Source organism: Aquarana catesbeiana, linkage group LG02 (genome assembly GCF_042186555.1).
Source record: "Aquarana catesbeiana isolate 2022-GZ linkage group LG02, ASM4218655v1, whole genome shotgun sequence".
In the NCBI taxonomy this organism is placed as follows: Eukaryota; Metazoa; Chordata; class Amphibia; order Anura; family Ranidae; genus Aquarana; species Aquarana catesbeiana.
In genome coordinates this window covers 534,594,916-534,609,492 of record NC_133325.1, presented here as the reverse complement: position 1 = coordinate 534,609,492, position 14,577 = coordinate 534,594,916, and the positions used below count along the sequence as shown (strand labels likewise).

The following is a 14,577-nucleotide window of genomic DNA, read 5'->3' as shown; positions in this document are numbered from 1 at the left end:
ATGTAGACTATTGTTGCCTAATGTATTTATTTGTGTTTACATAAGTGTAAATGTCAATTATATTTTTTTTAGGTATCTCTCTTGCTGGTCATTCCACTGCGGCTGGGGATGGGCGCCATCTGGTGGTGGGTTCTCGGTCACCATGCGACCGCCCAGCGTCACTGCACCTATTCCTTTGGTGCTATGATGCTGTCAATGGCCAGCAATGGGTCTTTATAGCTCCCAGCTGGCCATTGTTGCTCCGTGCGGCTCTCCCCTTGGAGGATGCGCCGCCTATCACTTGACGGCGCTCCTCACCGAGGGGTGCGCATGCGCACTGGAAGCTTTTGGCCGGTCCGAATGACGCCACATCGGCAATGCCGATTGGCTGACTACGGACGGGCATTCAAAACTCACGGCGTCCTCATTGTTTACTACCCGCTCTAGCCTACGGACGGCACCACACGTTGCTAACCTTCTCTCCCCCTGGGACTCAGGTACTTTTATTTATAGCTTTACGAAGATATAGGCCAGATAGTAATTTTGCTATTTGTTCATGAGTGTCCCCCCCCTCTCTCCCTGCTGTTTGTATTGCAGGTGGAGGCAATTACTGTGGAAACCACTGTGGTTTTGGGTATCTCTACAATTGTTGACTACGTTAAGCTCTGCTCATAAGCTCCTAGAGCTATCTGCATTAGCCGTTTATTTTTTATAAGATATATGCCCCACTAAATAATTAAATCACTGGTGAGTCAGTTGTCTGATACTGTGTCAACTTAATAACCAATTGCTTATTCATCACTCCTTATTGAATCTAGCTGTATATCCCTTTATAGGTTCTAACATATGTCCCTTAGATTTTTATTGGATCTACACGTGTGGTGCTATTTTGTACGGTTTGCGTTTTTCCACTCCTGCGGGTCATTTTTATGGCTTGATACATTTTTACTCAGTAAGTACTTATTGTCCCCACCCCTCTTTTCTTCCTTTCCCACCCTCTCTTTCCCTTCTTCTGTTTCCCTGTGGGGTTTTTTCCCCCTTTTTCTTATTCCCCTTCTTCCCCTTTCCTTCTTCTGTCTCCCTTTGTCCCCCCCCCCCTCCCTTCTCTTCCTGGTCTTGTTTTTGTCCCATTTTTCCCTCTACTCTCTGTTTCTTTTTTTTCTCTTGTTTCCATTTTCCTTCTCGTTTTCCCACATCTTATTTATGGTCCATTTTTGGACTTACAGCTCTCCACTTTGATATCCCTTGGAGTTACACCTTAATATAATATTTTATTTTATTCTGCACGTCCCTGTGGTGACTTTTTACTGCCCCCTCTGGCTTCCTGTCCTTTGCTGCATTGGTCTAGTCAGTATGAGCTCCTTTTTCTAATTGTATGGCTGTCTTGTAACGTTCCATATGTTTGGTTTTTATGGTGTTACATTTTAATCACATGGTATGTACTTTGTTAGCCACAACACAATGTTCGCTCCTGAAGAAGCGTGAAGACACGTGTAACTAGTTGAGCATGTATGCGATACGAATCTATCACCTGTTGATCTGCTATTCATCCACCGCCTCGGACCTGCCGCTACCCTAGATGGCTATCCTCATGTCTGAGCTGTGTATATAGATGGTTTTGTATAGCAATTGATCCACTCACTATCTCGTTGCATATTATTGTGCTGTGTGGTTTTTAACCAATAGTTTGTATATATGTTTTTTCAATAAATTAGTTTTGATGTAAATACCTGGTGTTACTGTGCCTACAAAGTCCAAAGTCCCCCTATTTTTTCTTTTGAATGCTTTACATTGTCGAGTGACTTCAAATGAATAGTCGAAAAAAAAAAAGTAATTTGTGCCCGTCTAAGGAAAACGATTTGGTTTTCCTATAGCTTTAAAGAATTGCCATTTTGTCAGTATAGTTTAGGAAGCTTACGATTACTAGTTTGGTAGATGTGCGTCCTACCTGTTGTATCCCCACTCTATGGGCTCTCTCAGCAATGCATGTCTCAGTAATTCCTAGGGCTTCCAGAATTCGTTTGGAGAATATATTCATGAGAAGGCTGGGTTTGTAAGATTCTGGAAGACCAATCATTTTTTAACGATTTCTTCGAACGTTTTTCTAATGGGGTGTACACACGGTCGGACTTTTCGGCTACAAAAGTCCGACGGACGCCGACGGACCAAATCCAGCGGACAATCCGATCGTGTGTGGGCTTCCCCGGACTTTCAGCGGACTTTTCCAGTCGCAAATCTGACAGACTTTAGATTTGGAACATGCTTCAAATCTTTACGTCGCAACTCCGCCGGACCCAGAAATCCACTCGTCCAATGGACAAAAACCCACGCTAGGGCAGCTATTGGTTACTGGCTATCAACTTCTTTATTTTAGTCCGGTGTACATCATCACGTACGAATCCGTCGGACTTTTGTGTGATCATGTGTAGGCAAGTCCGCTCGTTGGGAAAGTCCGCCGCAAGTCCATCGAAAGTTTGTCGGACGGGCTGTCGGACTTTTGTAGCCGAAAAGTCAGACCGTGTGCACACCCCATTAGTCTTCGACTTCATCCATCAATAATTTTTGGAGTTTGCTATGCTGAAAGATTATTTGGGAAGCTTTCTGTAGTTCGTCCTCTAATTCAGAGATCCCCTCTTCTGCCTGTGTTAACCTTTGTGAATGCTCCTGTATGTCTTTATGGAGTTTTTCTAATCCACGGGCTACTGCTGTATCTACTACTTTTGTTTTTTTAGGAGTAAGTAACTCCACCACTGCTTGAGCAATCTTTAAGTAGTCGACATTCTCACTTGTAATGTGAGCAGGAGAAGCAGGAGGAGAGGGAGAGCGTGTAGCTGTGTGATCAGTGTCTGTCTCACCATGCAGTGCGGCGACCATCCTTATGTCTGTGTCGGCTGTTGTGTTCTGGAGCTTTCATGGGAGAGCGTGAGAGCGGGCTCTGGATCAGGCTCTGAAGCAATCCATGGGACTGACAGTGCCGCCGGGTATCAAACAGAATGTGTGTCGGGTCATTGTGGCTTGAGAGAACCGCTTTACAGCCAGGCTCTGCGGGAGGTAGGCAGATAACCTCCTCTCCATGTGGTTGCTAGGCAACACTTCCCCAACTCTTGCTTTTGTTTCCTTGTGTTTGTTTCCAATACACCTGTATGCAGCAATATAACCAGTTGTTTACCTGGGTTGAAAGGTAAAGAATAAAATTCCTTCAAATTGATGTGTCGACTCATCAAGCTACCAGAAATGTTCAGTTGTAGTTATTGCTGGCCAAGGTGGGCACACCAGGTACTGAACACAAAGATTTACATATTTGCGAAACACAAATTTGTGAAGTAACTTGATCAATGTCTTCAAATACAGTAAATAAACAAGTAGCCTACTTTTGAGTATTAGGACTTGTGTGATACAAAAAAATGTAAAAGGGTTAAACTGTAAAGCACCACTGTTGGGGGCATATCTGTCGCAAAGCAAATAAGGCGTTTGCCTTGGGCAGCATTTTCCAGGGGGGTGGCACAGCCCAGAATCAAACCAGAACCAAACAGGTCAGAGATCTGCAGTGAGCTGCCTATGCAGCTGCTATCAGGTCCTCTGGGATCCCTAGAGGAGGAGAGTAGGCTCTGATCCGAACCCTGCACTCTTCACTATACACCCTGCCCCCACCCCATATAACACAGCACCCCTCACTATACACCCTGTCTCCTCCTAACAGGACACTCTGCCCCGCCCAGGGGTTCCCAGTCACCTGGCACAGGATGGGGGGTGGGGGTGCCTGATTTTAGTCGTGCCTAGGACAGCACCAAACCAAAATACACCACTGACCACTGTACATGACACATTGGAACACGAGTAAATTAATTAGTATATGAAATAATCAAATATATACAGAATGGCATATTTAAAATTCATATGAAAAGAAAAAAACAAACCTGGTAAATGTGATTGAGTTTGAAGTGTTTAAGTAAGAGTAGCAACACAGCAGAAATAGCTTTAACAATTATCTCTTTGTGTCGATTCACATCTACTCCAAGTTTCATGCTCTGCAGTACAGTGGTTCTTTAAAAAAGAAAGACAGGTGAGTACATTTTTTAGCACAAATCACAAAGCCAAGACTTTACTGTAAGTAATACTTACGGCATCTCTTCTGGAAGGACATCTGCCAGAATATTAATTGAATCTGTCTTTGCTTTAGAAGTTGGAGCTGCAGCTAGAAGGATCTTGAGCAGAGCAATCTGAAAAAAAAAAGTACTTCTGTTTTGTTGGGCAATGAGGAAAATTAGGAGAATTTAGGTTTTTAATAGCTGTTGATTTACAAGAAACGTAGTAATAGTTTTTAGGATATTACTTATGACAGTCTATAGGTAAACATTATATTATATATATATATATATATATATATATTATATATTAGCTGTGACCCTCTGACCTTACCATATGTGTAATCACATTTTCACATTTCTTTCTGTTTTCACCATCGTTCAGCTACCCTGCAATAAGATTGATATATATATTGGTGTAAAACAAAAACTAAGTTGAGCTCACCGAGGACTCGACGGAAAAGAGGAATGTTGCTTCAGAAATACTGAATTAAATCATGGGCTGCCCAGGACTTGAATGATGCCGTATTTATCTATTTCATTATCTGCAATATATGGGCGGCACAGTGGTGTAGTGGGTAGCACTCTCGCCTAGCAGTAAAGAAGGGTCGCTGGTTTGAATCCCAACCACGACACTACCTGCCTGGAGTTTGCATGTTCTCCCTGTGCCTGCGTGTGTTTCCTCTGGGTACTCTGGTTTCCTCCCACACTCCAAAGACATGCTGGTAGGTTAATTGGATCCTGTCTAAATTGGCCCTTGTATATGTATAAATGTGAGTTAGGGACCTTAGACTGATGGGCACTGATGGGCACCAATAGGCGGCACTGATAGGCACTAATAGGCGGGACTGGTGGGTGGCACTGAGGGGCATTAATAGATGGCACTGATGAGGAGGTACTGACAGTCACTACTGATGAGCACTGACAGGAGTTACTGATGGGCACTGATTGGCATTGTGGTTGGCATCTTTGATGGGGGCTGCGCTATTAATCAATGTGCTGATTATGAGCACACACCCCACCTCTGACAGGAGAGCCGCCGATTGGCTCTCCCTGTCAGCGCGAACCGAGGAAAGCCGATTACCAGCACTTCCTGGTCACAGCTGATCACGTGGTAAAGGCTCTTTACCAAGATCGGAGATGCGGTGTGTCAGAGTGACAAAACGCACCACCGATCGCCGCTCTGCACGCCCCCAGGGGCACGCACGAGCGACTTATCCTGCTGGACGTCATATGATGCCCAGTCAGGATAACGGAGCCACATTACGGGTGTCAATCCACAATGGGGCGGGCGGAAAGTGGTTAAACCAAGCTTAGTATTTTTATTATACTTTTGAGGTGAGTTGTTAGAATTATTGCACCAAATCCACATATCTGGAAGGTTAAACATAGGAACCTGAAAGTAATAAAAAATGTAACCCTCTATTACATAATGGTGCTGTGAGCAGGATGTTTAACTCTTTCAGTGCTGGTGTGACGTGCAATACTAAACCCTTGAAGTGCTGGTGGCAATATAGTGGGTTATCACGTGGTAGACATGCTTGAATAAAGGGGGTAGATGATCCAATGTTTCCACTTACTGTGTGCTTAGTGGGCAAGTGGTGCAAAACACTAGATTTTTTTGAGATATAGAAAAGATGAGCTGATGACCCTACCAGGTGAGGAGTGGCCCTGCACTGGTGCTCATATAGCTGCTCTTTTGAGAATGGCAAAAGAAGAGCAGAGGACCTCAGCAGGCAAAAAAATGCATTGAAAATTTGACCTGTGCTGGCACTCAGATTGTGGTTACTGCAATAACATGGGATATGTTTGTTTAGATCTAAACATTGAGCTCTTTGTGTGTTTTTTTTTTAGCTGGCTATTGATGAGGAAATGATACTCGTATGAAGAGATAATGAATTTGTGGAATGCATGTAATTTTGTCAATGGTAAATGTGAAAATGTTACCTAAATTAAAGAAGTATGGGATAGACTAAATGAATCGGCTGTTATTTATTTCCTCCTTCACAGTCCATTTGCTGTTTGAAAGTTTAGAGGGACTGTTACAACTTCAGCAACCCCCCCCCCCCCCCCTTCTGTTCCTCCTCCATAGGGAGATGAGGCCGCCCTACTGAACAGGCACACACCTGTACAGTAAACAAGTCCAGGCACTGTGCTATTCCTGTGCATAGTGGAAAATACATACAGTATGTGGTATAGACGTGGTTGTATCTAGGGGAGGTGTGCCCTCCACCCAAGATTTCTCCTTCTCACATTCCCGTACTGCACAGTCTGAACACAGGCAGCACAGCCCTTTTCCCCTCTCCTCCCTCACACAGCTCACATTGTTTCTCTTAGAGACAGCCTCTATCCGCAAACTACTGCTATGCTGCACAACCATTTTTAACTGGGAACTTCACAGGTCAGAACTGCAGCATAGCAGGCAGCTACAGAGTGTGCAGATAGAGGCCAGTGTTGCCAACCTACCAGTATTGAAATTTACTGACACGACACCCAAAATTTACTTGCACAGCCAAGTTTCTACTGGCATTTCCGAAAGTAAAAAATTTAGGCTACAAACAAGTACAATATGCAATTAGCAATGTGATTTAACTACTTCAATACAGGGCACTTCCTGCCCAAGCCAATTGTCAGCTTTCAGCACTGTCGCTGTTTAAATGACAATTGCGCGGTCATGCTAAAGCTGTACCCAAACAAAATGTTTATCATTTTCTTCCCACAAATAGAGCTTTCTTTTGGTGGTATTTGATCATGGATGGCCACTGATAGGTGGCACTGATTGACACTGATAGATGGCACTGATTGGCATCACTGATTAGGAGGCACTGGCAGGTAATGCTGATGGGCACTGATTGGCATCATGTGTGGGCACACATTGGCATCATGTGTGGGCACACATTGCCACCCATGGCCACCAGGGATGCCATACCTGGTGGTCATCAGTGGTGCCCATCCCTGGTGGTATTCCTGGTGATCCTGGGTGGGCATCCGAGGGGGGGGGGCTGCGCTGATAAACCACCAGTGCAGACCCCCCCTGTCAGAGGAGCAGCCGATCGGCTCTCCTCTACTCGCATCTGTCAGATGCGAATGAGGAAAAGCCGATAAACGGCTTTTTCCTGCTTACATTGTGATCAGCCGTGGTTGGACACGGCTGATCATGTGGTAAAGAGTCTCCATCAGAGACTCTTTACCTAGATCGGAGTTGCAGTGTGTCAGACTGACACGCCACAACAACGATCGCCGCGATCCTGACGTCATATGACGTCCGGTCAGCATATCGCAACCACTTTGCCAACGTCATTTTGCTATAGGGCGGGCGGCAAGTGGTTAAGGTAGATGATAAGGCAAAAGACATATTTCTTATTTTATTTTCGATATAGTAAGTAGCTCAAGGACAGGAGAGCAAGAAATTAGAATGGGTCAGGTGCACACATGAAATTTTACTCTCAAAGTGACACTGACAGCAGTGTGCAGCAGCACAGATTATGACACCTCACTGACATGACACGTCCCCTCCTGAGTCACAGTGACAGTTTCTCTCCAAGCCAGGTGGTGCCTTCAGTCCACTCCAGTCTAAACACTGACGGTCCTTCTCCCAGCCTGCCTTGCACCATGACATCACACGACATGCTCAAGCACCGCCTCCACCAGAGCTACCTAAACACATTGTAGCGAGCACTCAGATGGTCTTGGCTGGCTGCGGATCGGGCCGAACGTCACAGATATATTTTTTACTGGCAACCTTTTCCATTTGCTGGCAGGAGAAAATTGCTTTTTTTTACTGGCTGCCAGTAAAAATACTAACGGTTGGCAACAGTGATAGAGGCTGTCTGTGAGAGAATTGATCAGAGGTGTGTGATGTGTGAGAGGAATAGGGAGGAGGAAGAAAGCAGACAGCCCAGAGGCAACATCAAACAGAGAAGAAGGAAAGGCGGTAGATCCCGACAGGATTGTCAGCATAAGAATCCAGAGAAGACTGTAGCCCCTCCCACAGGTATTTACTTTGATTTTAACAAAAAGAGTGCACTTATAAGAGGGCTGCAAATATTTTTATGTATTAGCAGCTCACAGGGAATATGGTAAAGGCTAAAAAAAAAAAAAAAAGGAAACCCATACTCCTGATTTAAGGAGGAGTATGGATTAAGAGGAATTAGGAAGGTGTGGATGCTTTTGTAAAATTAGTTTTGTCACTTATGTTTGTGGGTTTAAGTATACAGTTATAAGTACTGAAATAACAAAAATTGTCACTAGGAGTTTGTCACTAGGAGTTTGTGTATATCTTAGTTTGAAAAATCAGTATATGACCCCCCTGCTACACCCTCACAGAATTAATACAGTAAATGTATGTGCCTATAGAATCAAAAAACAGGAGCTGCTATCACCAATATGTGTTATCACTCCACATTCAAATTATATAAACTGTGTAAAATAGTGCAGCACTACCAACATACTACACAAAATAAAGTGAACATATAAGTGAAACCACACAATCAATCATGAGTTACTATAACAAACAAGTGTAGATTGAGTATCTATTTATATACAAAGTACACAATGTAAGCATCAATTAGCTTGATATAGAAAGTCCTATTTGTAAGTGACTCACAGTCCTCAAACAAATTAGTTTCCAAAACAAAATAAATCCTTATATGCAATTGAAATGGTGTTTTTTCAAAAACCTCCACTGTGCCAAGAGGACGTAACGCATCAGGTGAGAGGATCCTAAGTGAGATCATCACGCCGGACACACCCGAGGCTGGGGCAAAACCTGTTGGGGGAGTGGCCTGGATAAATCGAGCTGAGGCTGCTTGTAACTGCTAACTACTCGGGCCAGGCGAAGTGTACGGCGCCGGGCTATTTCTTTCAATTTCTACAGCGTGCATTGGATTGGGACAAACCTCTCCTCAGCCTGCCTCTCATTAGTCAGCTGCATCCAACTTATTAGACCGTGTCAGCCTGAGCGGGGGTCCCTAAGCATTTATCATTGTGCTGCTCATTTAGTCCATGTGCATTGGAGGCCTTTTCCACAATTAACGTGGCTACCACTACAAAGGCTGTCATAATCTCCCCATATGTCTAATATTTTTTACAGGCGTTCCATGCACATTGCTTATGGCACTACCATTTTATATATGTCCCTATAAATTAATACTCAATTATTGCATTTATTGGTGGAATCCACTCCCACCTGTGCTCCCCCAATCAACCCCTCTGGAACAATCCCAGGTTGCCCCACTTTCTTTCCTTCCCGAATGGTCTGTTGGGGGAGTGACAGGGTTTACGGTATTTACATTAACTTTATGATATAGGTAAAATTAAGTCCTTTTATCTCACCAAGGTGCTCCTTTCAATATGTACAGCTCAGAGGCCCAATTTGGGCTACACACTGTCCAAATTGGTAACTCAAAACTAGAACAAGCCCTCCTCAGTCCTGATCATACACCTCATCTCTCTGTATTATTGCTCTTGGATAGAAAATCCCCAAGCCTTCCCAAACTGCAAAGCCGAAGGCTAAGTGATATCCCTGATGTGTCAGCTGAAAAATAGCAGGAGCTATTTAACTCCTACTTGCACAGGCTGTACTATATGCCACTGTGGCTATTTAGAATACGTAAATGGAATACCCTCACATGCCACAAATGTAAAATGAAATGGGCGAATTTCTACACATGGTCTGGGGTTATGATAAAGGCCTTTTTGGTCATACAGTAGATCACTGCATTTATTTCCTCTACTTTTGATTTGACTAATGTGTGTCGCTCCAAGTGGTGTCCCCTTGGCATTTTTGAGGGCATAGAGGTCTCTGCTCTAACCAAAAATTTCCTCTGTCTCCTGTTTTAATATGACAGGAAAACCATTGTCCTACATTTGACTTAGACTGAGGTTTTACATATTGGTATATGGAAAAAACTGATCAAAACTCGCCACTTGAATCAGAAAAGGGCTGGCGACTCGGATGCTCTTGAATAAAAGTCCTTTATTGGGTTACATGGGTACAGGCTATGCTGACGCGTTTCAGCTAAGAAGCCTTCATCAAAGGATACATGTTTGATTTAAAAACTGATATTTATAACAGAGTAAGCACTCCAAATAGGGTGGGTGCATCCTAATCAGTGCAATCAAAACAATTAAAAACACATGGAGAAAAGAGAGAGAAGCACAGCAGGCATATGAGAAACATATCATGAACAAATAAAGCATATTCAAAATGGTGCGATAAATGTATCAAACAATACGACTATGCTGAAAAATGCGATTATGTTAAAAAAAGATTTATATCCATCCTATCGTTCATTGGTGGCCTTTTCCACAATTAACGTGGCTACCACTACAAAGGCTGTCATAGTGTGCAACTGACATTTCGGACATATAGCAGAATCCTTCCTACCCCACTTGCACAGCTGCACTGGTGTTCGATATGCATGGTGGAGAATAAGTGTGATAATTTATGAGCAGCGGATACTGACACTAGTGGGCCAGCCACCAATATTTGCTCCCAGGTATCTACGGGGCCAACATCTGTCTCCCATTTTTCTCTACAGGGCAGGCAATCTATGGTCTGGATATACTGTAGGTCAGTAAGCAAGCGTATATACAAGAGATAATTCCCTTTTTAATCAGAGGTGGTAAAAATAGTGTTAACAAATCCTGAGTCCTCCAATTGTAAGATAGAACAGCTACCCTGCAATCTCATAGCATGACATAATTGCAGACACATATAATATTGGTTGTGCAATGAGGGAAACTCTCTGCACAGCTGGTCAAAGGATTTCAATTCTTGCCCACTAAAGAGCTGTGAAAGATATTTGACTCCAGCAGATCCATTCAGAGTAGTTCAAAAGTTTTCCCAATTCAGTGTAAGATCTGTTACGCCAGATAGGAGTACAATCAAGAAAACCGGCAATGCTCAGCCCGCGTTTCAATTCTACCCAAAGTTTTAGTAGCAGCTACACTGTGGGGCAAATTAAAGGCATCTCCGGCAGGCTCATTTTCAGCTGAGACATGGCAGGAAATGCCAAGGAAAAAATTAGCAAAAGGTCCTAGAGGGGTCAACTACCACTGGAATATCCCACCTTGTTAGGTGTTGTAGTTGGGCAGCCAGAAAGTACGTGAAGGAATGTGGGACAGCAATTCCTACCTGACCTTTAGGATACTGTACAGTAGTTAGATTGATCTGTGCTACCCCATGTTTCCAGATTATTGCTCGGTATTAAGAATCTATACGGTCAAACCATTATCTAGAGTTCCACACAGGGGTGTTATAGAGAATATACAGCAGTTGAGGGACACACACCATTTTAATGAGATTGGCTCTACCAGTTACAGACAAGGGCAATTTACACTAACTGGAGCATTTGTGTTTCAATTTTTGTAAAATGGACTTAAGGTTCAGTAATATACAGTCCCCAACATCCCCTGTCACGATGATACCTAGGTATTTAAAAGGAGAGGCTGCCACTGGGAGAGCCGAGGGCAATGGATCTAATGGCAATAAAAAAGACTTGTGCCAATTAATAGCAAACCTGGAATGTTTCCCAAATCTTTATAAAAGCTGCATGACAGCCTCCAGGGAGCCAACTGTATCTCCCAGATATATTAACAAATCGTCTGCGTAAAGGAAAATTTGTCCACCCCCTCGCCTCTACAAAACTCAACCACACCTGGGGATGCTCTTACCAAGGGTTCCAACACCAGGGCGAAGAGCAGATGTGACAGTGGGCACCCCTGCCTAGTCCCTTAGTAAAGAGAAAAGTACACCATTAAACCGAAATCTCGCACTGGGAGCCGCATAAAGTAACTGGATTCAAGAAATAAAAGAGTTTCCCACTTAAATTTATGCAGGACCGCCCCAAAGGTATCTCCACTCGACGCTGTCAAAGGCCTTGGCAGCATCGAGGGAGAATACCGATCTATTGCCTGGGTTATCCACCGGTAACTATATATTAAAAAATAACCGTCGGATATTTAGCACCGAAGACCAGGCAGGTATAAAACCCGACTGATCAAGATGCATCATTCCGGTCACCACCCTTGCCAATCATGTAGCAGGCACCCTGCCCAACAACTTAATGTAAGGATTTAATAATGAGGTAGGCCTGTAAGAGTCAAGTAACAACAGATCTTTACCAGGCTTTGGCAACACTACAATAATGGCCTCTGTCATAGAGGAAGGCAAAGTGCCCCTTTGGGCAGCATCGTTTAAGGTAGTCAAAAGTACAGGCAAAAGAGGTTCACTGTTATCTTTTATACAGTATCTCACAAAAGTGAGTACACCCCTGACATTTTTGTACTTATTTTATTATATCTTTTCATGTGACAACACTGAAGAAATGACACTTTGCTACAATATAAAGTAGTGAGTGTACAGCTTGTATAACAGTGTAAATTTGCTGTCCACTCAAAATAACTCAAAACACAGCCATTAATGTCTGACAACAAAAAGTGAGTACAACAAAAAAAACGCTGACAACAAAAGTGAGTACATCCCTAAGTGAAGACGTCCAAATTGGGCCCAATTAGCCATTTTCCCTCCCCGGTTTTATGTGACTCGTTAGTGTTACAAGGTCTCCGGTATGAATGGGGAGCAGGTGGTATCGCTCTCACTTTCTCATACTGGCTACTGGAAGTTCAACATGGCACCTCATGGCAAAGAACTCTGAGGGTCTTAAAAAAAAGAATTGTTGCTCTACATAAAGATGGCCTAGGCTATAAGAAGTTTGCCAATACCCTGAAACTGAGCTGCAGCACAGTGGCCAAGACCATAGAGCAGTTTAACAGGACAGGTTCCACTCAGAAGTTGAGTGCATGTGCTCAGCGTCATAGCTAAAGGTTTCCCATGGGAAATAAATGTATGAGTGCTGCCAGCATTGATGCAGAGGTTGAAGGGGTGGGGAGTCAGCCTGTCAGTGCTCAGACGATACGCCGCACACTGCATCAAACTGGTCTGCATGGCTGTTGTCCCAGAAGGAAGCCTCTTCTAAAGATGATGCACAAGAAAGTGCAAACAGTTTGCTGAAGACAAGCAGACTAAGGACATGGATTACTGGAACCATGTCCTGTGGTCTGATGAGACCAAGCTAAACTTATTTGGTTCAGGATGGTGCCAAGCGTATGTGTAGCGGCAATCAGGTGAGTACACAGACAAGTGTGTCTTGCCTACAGTCAGGAACGGTGGTGGAAGTGTCTTGGTCTGGGGCTGCATGAGTGTTGCCGGAACTGTGTAGCTACAGTTCATTGAGGGAACCATGAATGTCAACATGTACTGTCACATACTGAAGCAGAGCATGATCCTCCCCCCACCCCCTTCAGAGACTGGGCCGCAGGGCAGTATTCCAACATAACGACCCTAAACACACCTCGAAGACGACCACTTTATGCTGCTGCATAAAGAACCCTTTATTTTCAGCAGTGGTAAGGGTAACCTGTTGCTATAATGACTGCGCTGCCAGCTCTGTTCTGAGGCAGGTGAGGGGTTTGTAATATAAGCCTCCTCTGCTTTTTTAGCCTCCCTAAGTACAAATGTTTCCCATTCTTTATTAACAGTTTTAATGTTAGAAATTTGCTTGATAATAAGGCACCGGAGATGTGCTTCAAGGGCATCCCAGATCACCCCTGGAGCAGCTGTACCCCTATTATATTGCATAAAGATTTTAATCGCTTTAGGTATAGGGTCATTAGTCGGGAAAAGATTAAACCAAAAAAAGTTGACCTTCCATAGCCTTTTCCCAGAGGTACCTGAAATGGAAACTTGTACCCTTAGGAGCGAATGGTCAGAGATACTACGCGAGACATATTCAGCCAAAGTAACCTTGATCAGTGTCATTGAATTACATGCGGGAGAGACCCCTATGTGGGCAGAATAACAAGAATAGCATTTCTTCTCTGGAAATGTATCCCTCGACACATCTCTCAAACCAATCTCCAAGATCAATCTAGCAAATAGAGTAGGACCCCTAGAACCAGCAGTCCGTTCACCAGGTGGTGAAATTGTATATATACTTTTGTCCAGGAAATTGTTAAAGTCTCCTAGGACCCATATAGGTACATTAGAATGTGGAGCCATAAATTGAGCTAGACATTTCAAACTATCTGCAGAGAAGGGTGGAGGGAGATAAATATTAGCCACAATTAACATTACACCAGCTATTTTGCACAATAAAAATACATATCTACCCTGGTAATCTATACAGGAATGTATCAAATGAAAAGGAACAGTGTTAGAAATTAGATTGCTAACTCCTCTGGAGTAGGCGTTATATGTGGTGTGAAACTGTGTCTGATAGCCCGGTGCTTAAGCAATGATAAGTTATTGGGTTAAAGGTGCATTTCCTGTAAGCACACCACCGCATTATGACAAGGTTTCAGGGCAGAAAAAAGCGTCACCCGTTTCACTCAACCCTTCACATTCCATCACAGTAAGTTGTACTCAACTGCCATAGAGACAATCTAATAACATCAAAATTATAAGGATAGGCCCCATGTATGAGGCGTAAATAACAGAGTGAATCAGTGA

At 43.6% G+C, this 14,577-nt stretch overlaps 1 protein-coding gene across 3 annotated transcripts in view; it reads right to left on the bottom strand.

Moving 5' to 3' along the window:
* STRIP1 (striatin interacting protein 1) overlaps positions 1–14,577 on the bottom strand; it is a 614,942-nt gene that overhangs the window by 93,527 nt on the left and 506,838 nt on the right. For all 3 annotated transcript variants that reach the window (XM_073615854.1, XM_073615856.1, XM_073615855.1), the window contains 2 exons: positions 4,102–4,199; positions 3,897–4,023 (listed from right to left, as the gene is read on the bottom strand). In XM_073615854.1, coding sequence (XP_073471955.1) covers positions 3,897–4,023; positions 4,102–4,199 — 225 coding nt within the window. The remainder of the gene's footprint in view (positions 1–3,896; positions 4,024–4,101; positions 4,200–14,577) is intronic.